Below are 13,734 nucleotides of genomic sequence, written 5' to 3' on the forward strand. Positions count from 1 at the left end.
TACATATATACAGGTGCTGGGGGGAAGGGAAGGAGGTAAGGCGGCGGGGATGGAGAGGGAGAGGAAGGAGGGGGCTCAGTGTGGGAAGGCCTCCTGGAGGAGGTGAGTTCTCAGTAGGGCTTTGAAGGGAGGAAGAGAGCTAGCTTGGCGGATGTGGGGAGGGATGGCATTCCCGGCCAGGGGGAGGACGTGGGCCGGGGGTCGACGGCGGGACAGGCGAGAACAAGGTCCAGTGAGGAGGTTAGCTGTAGAGGAGCAGAGGGTGCGGGCTGGGCTGGAGAAGGAGAGAAGGGAGGTGAGGTAGGAGGGGGCGAGGGGATGGACAGCCTTGAAGCCGAGGGTACACCCTCCCAGGCCCCAGAATCCAGGGGCTGGGACCACCCTCACAGCCTGGGGGACAGGGGTTGTCCCAGGAAGTTGTCTTCCTGCGGGTCCAGTTCAGTTTGGATGGCTCCTTCGCTCTGGCCTTCTGGGCCTCCTGGACCTGCTGCTCCCAAGAGGTCCAGGCAGAGCCCCCAACTCCATCCGAGCTCCAAGGAGGAAAACAGCATTCAACAGCTCAGCCCCTGCGCCCCCACCCCATCCCTTTCCCTGCCCCTGCCCCTCCCCCAGTTCCTGCCGCTTCTCTCCGGGGGACCTGACAGGCGTCTGGGCCGGGGAAACGTTGAGGGGAAGGAGGGGGCCTCAGCCGGGGAGAGGGAAAGCTGAGGGGGGCCTGAGCCCCATTCCCTCTTCTCTGAAGGGCCAGCAAATAGCAGGTAAAGGGAGGCAAGGGCACCATCACAGAGGGAATGGACCGGAACTGCAGAGGGAGGGATTGGCGCTAGACTGAATCATCTTGTCTCAGAGTGGTTGAGGTTTGGCGGGGGCCGATATAGGATCAGTGACACCTTGGCTGATCAAGGTGTGGGGAGGGGCCGTCCTGGTCAGAGCAGCCTGACAAGGGTAAGGACAAGGGAAGGAGAGGGCCTGGGACCGCAGGATCTCGCTCCATCCCACTAGGCCTTCTAGGGATGCCGTCCCATACAGGCCTGACACCTTTCCCTCTTAGTCTTCCCCCGCCCCCGCCCCTTGAGAACTCCCATCCCCACTCGGGGGAGGGGGGCCAGGCAAGCCCTGCCAAGGAGTCCAACCGAGCCCCCTCCCCACCCCCAGAACATTTCCTCTGATGGTGCCCTCAGGACTTCGGGTTGGTACCAGTCCTAGCTGGGAGGGGGGGCAGCGCTTAGAACAGTGCTTTGCATATAGTAAGCGCTTAATAAATGCCATCATTATTATTATTATTACCTCTGGGCCTGGTCACCCCAGGTGACCCCCACGGACCCTCGGTGGGGAAGGTTCTCTGAGCCCTGGTGAGCCTCCAGAGTGGCTCAATCCCAAGCGCCCCGCACCCCCAGAATGGCCGTGCCAATTCCCAGGATGGATTCCTTGGCCCTACCCATTCCTGATCCTAAACCCGGCCAGCAGCCCAGCCACCGGGACCCGGGACGAAAGTGGAGGCCGGAAGCAGCCTGAGCTGACCCTCCCGGGGCTACTAGCCAAAGGGTGGGGTGGCCCCCAGCAGCGGGGAACCCAAGAATGGGTCCGGGGCACCGGGCCCTGGGCAGCAGAGAAGGGGTCTCTGGGGAAGGCCTGGCACCAACAGGGAGAGCTCAGTGGAGAAGCAGCATAGCCTAGTGGAGGGAGCCCGGGCCTGGACGTCTGAAGGACCTGGGTTCTAATCCCACCTCTGCCGAACGCTTGCTATGTGAACTTAGCCAGTAATTTAAGGTTTTAAACTGAAAAACTAGAAGCCCCAGTAGGATGGAGCGAGATCCTGGGGTCCCAGGCCCTCTCCTTCCCTTGTCCTTACCCTTGTGACGCTGCTCTGACCAGGATTCATTCATTCATTCCATCGTATTTATTGAGCGCTTACTGTGGGCAGAGCACTGGACTAAGTGCTTGGGAAGTACAAGTTGGCAACATATAGAGACAGTCCCTACCCAACAGTGGGCTCACAATCAATCAATCAATCAATCAGTAAATCATATTTATTGAGCGCTTACTGTGTGCAGAGCACTGTACTAAGCGCTTGGGAAGTACAAGTTGGCAACATCTAGAGACGGTCCCTACCCAACAGTGCACTCACAGTCTAGAAGGTAGAAAGTAATTCGGGAGGCTTCCCTGTCCCCCCTTCACAGTCCTGTCTTCTAGACTGTGAGCCTGCTGTTGGGTAGGGACTGGCTCTAGATGTTGCCAACTTGTATTTCCCAAGCGCTTAGTACAGTTCTCTGTGCACAGTAAGCGCTCAATAAATATGATTGAATGAATGAATTTATTTTATTTGCACATATTCTATTTTATTTTGTTAATATGTTTTGTTTTGTTGTCTGTCCCCACCCCCCCTTGTAGACTGGGAGTCCACTGTTGGGTAGGGACTGTCTCTAGATGTTGCCAACTTGTACTTCCCAAGCGCTTAGTACAGTGCTCTGCACGCAGTAAGCGCTCAATAAATACAATCGAATGAATGAAGGAATGATAAGGGAAGCTGGAGGTGGGGGCTCCCTGGGGGAGAAAGACAGCCCAGCTCTCAGGGAGCAGGTTGCACAGGACCGCCCCCCCACCCTGCCCAAGAACTGCCATCGTCCCCAAGGTGCCCACTTAGTTGGGTGCTGAACTGGGCCAGCAGCCTGGGCCTCTCCCACAGCAGACCTGGGCTTCCCAAGCGCTTAGTACAGTGCTCTGCATACAGTAAGCGTTCAAGGTGTTTCCACAGGAAACAGGCCCGGCACAGGAAGCCAGACTCCCTCTCTGTGGAGGCCCCCCTACACGCGCACATACTGGGGAGCTGTCCTGAGGGATGGGTGGGCCCCAGGGGGCCTCTGATCCCAGATTTGGGACTGCCACAAGGGAGACGCTAACAGGAGGGTGGAACTGAAAGGAGATGACAGCGGGATATCAATCAATCAATCAATCGTATTTATTGAGCACTTACTGTGTGCAGAGCACTGTACTAAGCGCTTGGGAAGTACAAGTTGGCAACATATAGAGACAGTCCCTACCCAACAGTGGGCTCGCAGTCTAGAAGGGGGACACAGACAACAAAGCCAAACATATTAACAAAATAAAATAAATAGAATAGATATGTACAAGTAAAATGAATAAATAGAGTAATAAATAGGTACAAACATATATACATATATATAGGTGCTGTGGGGAAGGGAAGGAGGTAAGATGGGGGGGTTGGAGAGGGGGACAAGGGGGAGAGGAAGGAAGGGGCTCAGTCTGGGAAGGCCTCCTGGAGGAGGTGAGCTGTCAGTAGGGCCTTGAAGGGAGGAAGAGAGCTAGCTTGGCGGATGGGCGGAGGGAGGGCATTCCAGGCCAGAGGAGGACGTGGGCCAGGGGTCGACGGCGGGATGGGCGAGAATGAGGCACAATGAGGAGGTTAGCGGTGGCAGAGGAGTGGAGGGTGTGGGCTGGGCTGGAGAAGGAGAGAAGGGAGGTGAGGTAGGAGGGGGCGAGGGGATGGACAGCCTTGAAGCCGAGGGTGAGGAGCTTCTGCCTGATGCGTAGGTTGATCGGTAGCCACTGGAGATTTTTGAGGATATGGGGCCCTACACCTCGCCTCTGCTGAAGGAAACAGACTGAGATCGTGATGGGGTTCGGAGTGCGGGCGGGCCCATGTGGTGTGAGGGCCACAGGGCACGGCGACTTCCCAGCTGGAGGACGGGAAGGAGCCGGCCCCTCGACCTGGGGCAAAATCTATCAATCCATCGATCGATAGTCTTTATTGAGCACCTGCTGTGTGCAGAGAGGAGAGCACAGTAAAAGGTTGCAAACAAGATCTCGGTCCTCAATTAAATGAGGGCGATAAACACAAAATTCTGTACAGAAAGGTGGAAGGAGACCTAAAGTGTTTTGTTCCAAAGTGCTCCTCCCCATCCCCCCCGGCCCTACCTCCTTCCCCTCCCCACACCACCTGTATATGTTTGTACAGATTTATTACTCTATTTTACTTGTACATATTTACTATTCTATTTGTTTTGTCAATGATGTGCATCTAGCTTTACTTCAATTTATTCTGATGACTTGACACCCGTCCGCATGTTTTGTTTTGTTGTCCGTCTCCCCCTTCTAGACTGTGAGCCCATTGTTGGGTAGGGACTGTCTCTACACGTTGCCAACTTGTATGTCCCAAGCACTTAGTACAGTGCTCTGCACACAGTAAGCGCTCAATAAATACGATTGAATGAATTAATGAATGAATAACTGAGGGTGCCAAAGTGTTGAGGCAGTGGTTGGGAGGCCTGGGGGTTAAAAATAAATAGGGAGAGCCCTCTTGGAGGAGGCAGTGATTCCAAAGGACTTTAAAGATGGGGAGAGCTGTGATGCGACTGATTTGAGGAGGGCATTTCAGGCAGGAGGAAGGGTGTAAGTAAGCAAGGGGGCGGAGGCATGAGAGTCGAGAAAGAAACACCGTGGGGTTAGTTTGGGAGGAACGCGGAGTGTGAGCTGGGATGAAGAGGGAAAGGAGAGCGGATGGAGTGAACGGTCAGGGGGTTCTGCTTGATGGTGAGAGGAATGGGTAACCACTGCAAGTTTGGGGGGAGTGGCAAGGCATGTGCAGAACGATGTTTCAAAGAGACGATCTGGGCAATGGAGTCAAGTTTGGACTGGAGAGGGGAAAGGCTGGAGGCAGGGAGTCCAGTGAGGAGGCTGATAAAGGGGTCTAGTTGAAATATGACAAATGCCTGGACCAGTAAGAGGACCGTTTGGGTGGAGAAGGGAATGAATGGAGAGGAAGAGGCAGATTCAGGAAACGTTGGAAGAGGTACTGACCCGATGAAGTGACATACTGAATGTCAGTTGGATGACAGTGAAAAGTGAAGGTTTTTTCAGATGGGGAGAGGGTAGTGTTCTCGACTGTAAATTGGGGAGAGGGTATGGGAGGGAAGATGAGTTCAATTTTAAATATATTGAGTTCAGGGTGTCGTTGGGACAGCAATATGGAGATGTCCCTCTAGATCGTAGAGAAGCAGCGTGGCTCAGTGGAAAGAGCCCGGGCTTTGGAGTCAGAGGTCATGGGTTCAAATCCTGGCTTCACCAACTGTCAGCTGTGTGACTTTGGGCAAGTCACTTAACTTCTCTGGGCCTCAGTTCCCTCATCTGTAAAACGGGGATTAAGACTGTGAGCCCCCCCGTGGGACAACCTGATCACCTTGTAACCCCCCCAGCGCTTAGAACAGTGCTTTGCACATAGTAAGTGCTTAATAAATGCCATTATTATTATTATTATTATTATCGTAAGCATGTTGAGGGCCTACAAACAACAGGTCTAGCAACTCTGTTGAATTGTACTTTCCCCAGGGATTAGTGCGGTGCAAACACGGGAGAAAATGTCAAATTGCAGAGGAGGTGAAAGTTGGGGCTTCTGAGATAGATTGGGGCATCATCCACTGAGCCGCGGTGGTTGAAGCTGCGGGTGCGGGTGAGCCCCCCGAGGGATGAGTTTACAGTGAGAAAAATCAATCAGTCGTATTTATCGAGAGTTTACCATGTGCAGAGCACTGTATTGGGCTTAAAATGAAGGATCTTCAACAGATCCCGGAGGGCAGGTAAGGGGTGAAAGGCGGAAGGAGAGACAGTGAAAGAGACTGAGAGGAGCAGCCAGACGGAGAAGAGAGAGAAGAAGCAGGAGAGAATGATATTGGTAAAACCGAGAAGAGAGTGGTCCACAGCATCTAAGGTAGCCTAGAGGTCAAGGGGGATTAAGTAGAGTCCATTAGACACGGCAAGGTGGAGATCATTGGCAAACCCTAGAAAAGCAGCATGGCCTAGTAGAAAGACCATTGGCCTGGGAGTTGGAGGACCTGGGTTCTAATTCTGCCTCCGCCACTTGTCTGCTGTGTGACCTTGGGCAAATCACTTCACTTCTCTGGCTCTCAATTCCCTCATTTGAAAAATGAGGAGTCAATGCCTGTTCTCCCTCCTTCTTAGACTGTGAGTCCCCCGTGGGACCTGATTACAAATCTACCCCAGGGCTTAGTACAGTTCTTGACACATACCAAGCGCTTAACAAATCCCACAATTATTGTTACGTTGGAGAGTGCATACAGCAGGATGGGGCAGTCTAAGGCGGGCTAGGAGGCTCTGGCTGGAGGCAAGAGGATGCATTCAACAAAGTTCCTTCCAGATTATTATATTATTATCATGGGATTTGTTAAGCGCTTGCAATGTGTCGAACACTTTTCTAAGATCTGGGGTAATTACAGGCTAATCTGGCTAGACACAATCCCTGTCCCACGTGGTGCTCACAGTTCGCCTACCTCCTCTCCCGCGCCAGTCCCGGGGTCCCCCCCAAAACCCCGGAGCCAGGTTCCAGTCTGAGCCGGCCCCTCCCCTAAGGTGCTGTCCCACAACCTGTACACCGTGCTGAACATCCCGCACGACCCGGTGGCCCTGGAGGAGCACTTCCGCGACGACGACGACGGCCCCGTCTCCAGCCAGGGGTACATGCCTTATCTCAATGCCCACATCCTGGACAAGGTCAGAGCTCGGACCCCAGCCCCTGACCCCTGACCCCGATGCACCCACCAGCCTTACCTGGGCAGAGAACAAACCCCATCCACTGCCCACACCCCCAGTCCCCCAATTCCAACTCTTGCTCTCCTCGGTAGGTCATTCTGAGCCAAATGATGCCCTTGCCCCCTCCCCTCTTCCTGCCTCGGCCCAGCTGGGAGTCCCTCCCTCTCCTACCTTACTCCTTCCCCCATCTCACCTGTTCTCCCCCTTTTCCACCCAATCCCTGGGCTCCAGCCTCCTTCCCAGGGACAGGTGGGCAGGGGAGAGGCCCCAGGGCCATCGGGGTGTCCCTGGATGTCTCTGGCACCCAGCCCCAAGTCCTGCCCCAGCGGCTCGGGGCCGGAACCGAGGCTGGGTCCGGGGGAGGTCGGGGGGCTGGGCTGGGTGGTCCGCCTGGGCTGACTGGCGACTGGGGCCTCCAGGCGGAGGAAGGGGCCTTCGTCAAGGAGCGCTTTGACGAGCTGTGCTGGACGCTGACGGCCAAGAAAAACTACCGGCCCGAAAAGGGTGGGGCCAGCGTGGTGTCCAACCAGGATGCCTTCCGCCTCTGGTGCCTCTTCAACTTCCTGTCTGAGGACAAGTACCCGCTGGTTATGGTGCCTGATGAGGTACAGGATGGGGTGGGGGGCCGTGGGAGGGGGTAGGAGGGGCATCCCTGGGGGCAGGAAAACCCTGGATGTGGAACCGTGGGCCTGGTCCACAGAGTCTCTCCGAGCTCCTCTGGCACCCATTTGTTCATTCAATATTTATTGAGTGCTTACTGTGTGCACAGCACCATACTAAGTGCTTGGGAGAGTACAGTATAACAATAATGGACACAGTTCCTGCCCACAACGAGCTTACAGTCTAAAGGGAGAGACAGACATTATAAATAAATAAATAAATAAATTACAGGTATGTACATAAGCGCTGTGGGGCTGGGATGGGGGATGAATAGAGAGGGCAAGTCAGGGCGACAGAGAGGGGAGTGGGGGAAGAGGAAAGGGAGACTTAGCCAGGGAAGGCCTCTTGGAGAGATATAAGGCTTTGGAAGGGCGGGAGAGTCATTGTCTGTCGGATTAGAGGAGGGAGGACATGGGCGAGGGGTCGGCGGAGAGATTGAGGTACAGTGAGAAGATTGGCATCAGAAGAGTGAAGTATGTGGGCTGGGTTTTAGTAGACGTGCCATAGGGGAATCTGAGCTCAGGACTCTGGGGGAAAGGTGGCAAGGGAGGAGGGCCTGCTGACCCATCGGAGCCACCAGCCCCCCACGACCAGGAATCCTCCCCCAACTCACTTGGCAGCTGGGTGGGACGGGGGGGCGGAAATCTCTGGTCTGCCCCAGGGGCCGGGGTGGGAAGAGCAGGCTGCCCTGGCCCTCGGGGAAAGGACGGGGCGTGACAACCTCCTGCAGGAGCCCAACCCGACCCTTGGAAAGGAGGAGGCAACTGGGGAGGGCCCAAGTGCCAACAACCAGGGAGGGGCCCTCAAGCCCCCCTCAGAGTCTGCTCTGCTTTGCTCAGAATCTCTAGTTCACCTGGGACAGTCTGGGCTACAGCCCAGGGCAAGTGAAAGCCATTGCTCTGTCATCCCCCTGCCAGCTTGGGCTCTTCCTTGGGGCAATGGAGGTGAGGGTCCAAACAGTAGAAGCCTGTGGGGGCCAGGAGAGACGGGACTCTGACTCCAGCCCTGTCCCTGGCAACAGCAATGGTTGAAAACAGCTCACCAAAGTCTCCCCGCCCTCAGCTGCAGTAGGAAGTGTGGCAACCACTTCCTGTTCCCTTGAGAGGCTTCCTGCTGCTCTTGTCCCACCCCCTTCCCACAGGCCCCACAAAAGCCTCCTCCTTCTCTTTCTCTTCCCATGACTCTTCCCCAGCTCCTTTCCCCTTTTGGGGGGTATCTGTTAAGTGCTTGCAACGTGCCAGGCACTATACTAAGCTCTGGGGTAGCTACAAGTTAATTAGGTTGAACACAGTCCGTGTCTCACCTGGGGCTCTCAGTCTCATCCCCATTTTAGAGAGGAGGTAACTGAGGCACAGAGACGTTCAGTGACTCACTGACGTCACCCATCCTTTCTCCCTTTTTTGGGTATTTGTTAAGTGCTTGCAACGTGCCAGGCACTATACTAAGCTCTGGGGTAGCTACAAGTTAATTAGGTTGGACACAGTCCGTGTCTCACATAGGGCTCTCAGTCTCATCCCCATTTTAGAGAGGAGGTAACTGAGGCACAGAGAAGTTCAGTGACTCGCCGAGGTCACCCATCCCTTCCCCTTTTTTTGGGTATTTATTAAGTGCTTACAATGTGCCAGGAACTATACTAAGCTCTGAGGTACCTACAAGTTAATTAGGTTGGACACAGTCTGTGTCTCACTGGGGGCTCTCAGTCTCATCCCCATTTTAGAAAGGAGGTAACTGAGGCACAGAGAAGTTCAGTGACTCGCCGAGGTCAACTATCCTTTCCCCTTTTGGGGGGTATTTGTTAAGTGTTTACAATGTGCCAGGCACTATACTAAGCTCTGGGGTAGCTACAAGTTAATTAGGTTGAACACAGTCTGTGTCTCACCAGGGGCTCTCAGTCTCATCCCCATTTTAGAGACAAGGTAACTGAGGCACAGAGAAGTTCAGTGACTCACCGAGGTCACCCATCTTTTCCCCTTTTTGGGGGTATTTGTTAAGTGCTTACAACGTGCCAGGTACTATACTAAGCTCTGGAGTAGCTACAAGTTAATTAGGTTGGACACAGTCCGTGTCTCACCTGGGGCTCTCAGTCTCATCCCCATTTTAGAGAGGAGGTAACTGAGGCACAGAGAAGTTCAGTGACTCGCCGAGGTCACCCATCCTTTCCCCTTTTTTGGGGCATTTGTTAAGTGCTTACAACGTGCCAGGTACTATACTAAGCTCTGGAGTAGCTACAAGTTAATTAGGTTGGACACAGTCCGTGTCTCACCTGGGGCTCTCAGTCTCATCCCCATTTTAGAGAGGAGGTAACTGAGGCACAGAGAAGTTCAGTGACTCGCCGAGGTCACCCATCCTTTCCCCTTTTTTGGGGCATTTGTTAAGTGCTTACAACGTGCCAGGTACTATACTAAGCTCTGGAGTAGCTACAAGTTAATTAGGTTGGACACAGTCCGTGTCTCACCTGGGGCTCTCAGTCTCATCCCCATTTTAGAGAGGAGGTAACTGAGGCACAGAGAAGTTCAGTGACTCACCGAGGTCACCCATCCTTTCCCCTTTTTTGGGGCATTTGTTAAGTGCTTACAACGTGCCAGGTACTATACTAAGCTCTGGAGTAGCTACAAGTTAATTAGGTTGGACACAGTCCGTGTCTCACCTGGGGCTCTCAGTCTCATCCCCATTTTAGAGAGGAGGTAACTGAGGCACAGAGAAGTTCAGTGACTCGCCGAGGTCACCCATCCTTTCCCCTTTTTTGGGGCATTTGTTAAGTGCTTACAACGTGCCAGGTACTATACTAAGCTCTGGAGTAGCTACAAGTTAATTAGGTTGGACACAGTCCGTGTCTCACCTGGGGCTCTCAGTCTCATCCCCATTTTAGAGAGGAGGTAACTGAGGCACAGAGAAGTTCAGTGACTCACCGAGGTCACCCATCCTTTCCCCTTTTTGGGGGCATTTGTTAAGTGCTTACAACGTGCCAGGTACTATACTAAGCTCTGGAGTAGCTACAAGTTAATTAGGTTGGACACAGTCCGTGTCTCACCTGGGGCTCTCAGTCTCATCCCCATTTTAGAGAGGAGGTAACTGAGGCACAGAGAAGTTCAGTGACTCGCCGAGGTCACCCATCCTTTCCCCTTTATTGGGGCATTTGTTAAGTGCTTACAACGTGCCAGGCACTATACTAAGCTCTGGGGTAGCTACAAGTTAATTAGGTTGAACACAGTCCGTGTCTCACCGGGGGCTCTCAGTCTCAGCGCCATTTTAGAGAGGAGGTAACTGAGGCACAGAGAAGTTCAGTGACTCGCCGAGGTCACCCATCCTTTCCCCTTTTTTGGGGTATTTGTTAAGTGCTTACAATGTGCCAGGCACTATACTAAGCTCTGGGGTAGCTACAAGTTAATTAGGTTGAACACAGTCCGTGTCTCACCAGGGACTCTCAGTCTCATCCCCATTTTAGAGACGAGGTAACTGAGCCACAGAGAAGTTCAGTGACTCGCCGAGGTCACCCATCTTTTCCCCTTTTTGGGGGTATTTGTTAAGTGCTACAACGTGCCAGGTACTATACTAAGCTCTGGAGTAGCTACAAGTTAATTAGGTTGGACACAGTCCGTGTCTCACCAGGGGCTCTCAGTCTCATCCCCATTTTAGAGAGGAGGTAACTGAGGCACAGAGAAGTTCAGTGACTCGCCGAGGTCACCCATCCTTTCCCCTTTTTGTGGGTATTTGTTAAGTGCTTACAATTTGCCAGGAACTATACTAAGCTCTGGGGTAGCTACAAGTTAATTAGGTTGGACACAGTCCATGTGTCACCTGGGGCTCTCAGTCTCATCCCCATTTTAGAGAAGAGGTAACTGAGGCACAGAGAAGTTCAGTGACTCGCCGAGGTCACCCATCCTTTCCCCTTTTTGTGGGTATTTGTTAAGTGCTTACAATTTGCCAGGAACTATACTAAGCTCTGGGGTAGCTACAAGTTAATTAGGTTGGACACAGTCCATGTGTCACCTGGGGCTCTCAGTCTCATCCCCATTTTAGAGAAGAGGTAACTGAGGCACAGAGAAGTTCAGTGACTCGCCAAGGTCACCCATCCTTTCCCCTTTTTTGGGGTATTTGTTAAGTGCTTACAACGTGCCAGGCACTATACTAAGCTCTGGGGTAGCTCCAAGTTAATTAGGTTGGACACAGTCTGTGTCTAATCTGGGGCTCTCATTCATTCCTTCAATCGTATTTGTTGAGCGCTTACTGCGTGCAGAGCACTGGACTAAGCGCTTGGGAAGTCCAAGTTGGCAACATATAGAGACGGTCCCTACCCAACAGTGGGCTCACAGTCTAGAAGACTGAGGAGAGGAGAGAGAGGAGGTAACTGAGGCACAGAGAAGTTCAGTGACTCGCCAAGGTCAGGACCTTCTAACTCATCATCATCAATTGTATTTATTGAGCGCTTACTATGTGCAGAGCACTGTACTAAGCGCTTGGGAAGTACAAATTGGCAACATATAGAGACAGTCCCTACCCAACAGTGGGCTCACAGTCTAAAACTCCCAGGCTCCGGGCTCTATCTGCTAGGCCACGCTCCTCCCCCTGACTCTCCCCCACTCCCCCGAGCCCAGAGTCTCCTGACCCCCTCCTGCCCCCGGCCCAGGTGGAGTACCTGCTCCAGAAGGTGTGCAGCACCATGAGCTTGGAAATGGGCAGCGCGGAACTGGCAGAGCTGCTGACTCCGGACCCTCCCCAGGGAGGGGGACTGAACGTCTGGCAGTTCCTGGAACTGGTCAACTCGAGCCGCTGCCTGCGGGGCGTGGGGCGAGACACGGTCAGCATGGCCATCCACACCGTCTACCAGGAGCTCATCCAGGATGTGCTTAAGCAGGTGGGCACCGGCGGGCACCGGCGGGGGGCAGAGGCCCGAGCTGCGGGGTGGGTGGGATGGGCGGGCAGGGAGGGACTGGGCTGGGGTGGGGGTGACCCCTGGGGAGAGGGGAAGGGGCTAGGCTGGGGTGGGGCCTAGATGGACGCCCAGTGGGTCTCGAGGAACTCGGGATGGGCCATCATCTCCGGTTGCTAGGAGATGGGACCGGATCCCATCGCCGGGTCAGAGGAGGCCCAGGCCGGACCGCTGGGTGACCGACCACCGGGTCAGAGGAGGCCCGGGCCGGGCCGCTGGGTGACTGACCACCGGCTGACTGGTACTCCCTGGGGCAGGGCTACCTGTGGAAGCGGGGGCAACTACGCCGGAGTTGGGCCGAGCGCTGGTTCCTGCTGCAGCCCAACAGCCTGAGCTACTATGGGAGCGAGGAGCGGCGGGAGCAGAGGGGCAGCATTGCTCTGGACCCACAGTGCTGTGTGGAGGTGATGGAGGAGGAGGAGGAGGAGGAGGAAGGGGAGGAGGGAAGGAGCAGAGAAGGGGGTACTTGTACATATTGACTATTCTATTGATTTTGTTAATGATGAGCATATAGCTAAGCAGCGTGGCTCCATGGAAAGAGCACGGGCTTTGGAGTCAGAGGTCATGGGTTCAAAGCCCAGCTCCGCCAATTTTTTTTTTTTAATGGCATTTATTAAGCGCTTACTATGTGCAAAGCACCGTTCTAAGTGCCGGGGAGGTTACAAGGTGATTAGGTTGTCCCACGGGGGGCTCACAATCTTCATCCCCATTTTACAGATGAGGGAACTGAGGCACAGAGAAGTGAAGTGACTCTCCCAAAGTCACACAGCTGACAATTGGCAGAGCCGGGATTCGAACCCATGACCTGTGACTCCCAAGCCCGGGCTCTCTCCACTGAGCCACACTGCTTCTCGTCAGCTGGGTGACTTTGGGCAAGTCACTTCACTTCTCTGGGCCTCAGTGACCTCATCTGGAAAATGGGGATTAAGACTGGGAGCCCCCTGTGGGACAACCTGATCATCTTGTAACCTCCCCAGTGCTTAGAACAGTGCTTTGCACAGAGTAGGCGCTTAATAAATGCCATCATTATTATTATTATGTAGCTAAGCAGCGTGACTCGATGGAAGGAGCACAGGCTTTGGAGTCAGAGGTCATGGGTTCAAACCCCGGCTCCGCCAAGTGTCAGCTGTGTGACTTTGGGCAAGTCACTGCACCTTTCTGTGTCTCAGTTACCTCATCTGTAAAATGGGGATTGAGACTTTGAGCCCACCATGGGACAACCTGATCACCTTGTATCCCCCCAGCGCTTAGAACACTGTTTTGTACATAGTAAGCACTTAATAAATGCCATCATCATTATTATTATTTATTCTGATGGTTTTGACACCTGTCTCCATGTTTTGTTTTGTTGTCTGGCTCCCCCTTCTAGACGGTGAGCCAATTGTCGGTAGGGATCATCTCTATCTGTTGCCGACTTGGACTTCCCAAGCGCTTAGTACAGTGCTCTGCACACAGTAAGCGCTCAATAAATACGATTGAATGAATGAATGAATGAGAGAGGAAGGAGAAAGTGGGGGGGGAGGGAGGAAGAGGAGGATGAGGAGGGGAAGCAGGAGGAGGAAGAGGAGGTTGGGGCAGTG

At 53.8% G+C, this 13,734-nt stretch overlaps 1 protein-coding gene across 1 annotated transcript in view; it reads left to right on the forward strand.

The window, feature by feature from the left end:
* DEF6 (DEF6 guanine nucleotide exchange factor) overlaps positions 1–13,734 on the forward strand; it is a 35,076-nt gene that overhangs the window by 2,306 nt on the left and 19,036 nt on the right. Inside the window, exons 2-5 of the mRNA XM_038749409.1 lie at positions 6,385–6,525; positions 6,984–7,169; positions 11,852–12,079; positions 12,412–12,558. Coding sequence (XP_038605337.1) covers positions 6,385–6,525; positions 6,984–7,169; positions 11,852–12,079; positions 12,412–12,558 — 702 coding nt within the window. The remainder of the gene's footprint in view (positions 1–6,384; positions 6,526–6,983; positions 7,170–11,851; positions 12,080–12,411; positions 12,559–13,734) is intronic.

This window comes from Tachyglossus aculeatus, chromosome 7, assembly GCF_015852505.1.
Source record: "Tachyglossus aculeatus isolate mTacAcu1 chromosome 7, mTacAcu1.pri, whole genome shotgun sequence".
In the NCBI taxonomy this organism is placed as follows: domain Eukaryota; kingdom Metazoa; phylum Chordata; class Mammalia; order Monotremata; family Tachyglossidae; genus Tachyglossus; species Tachyglossus aculeatus.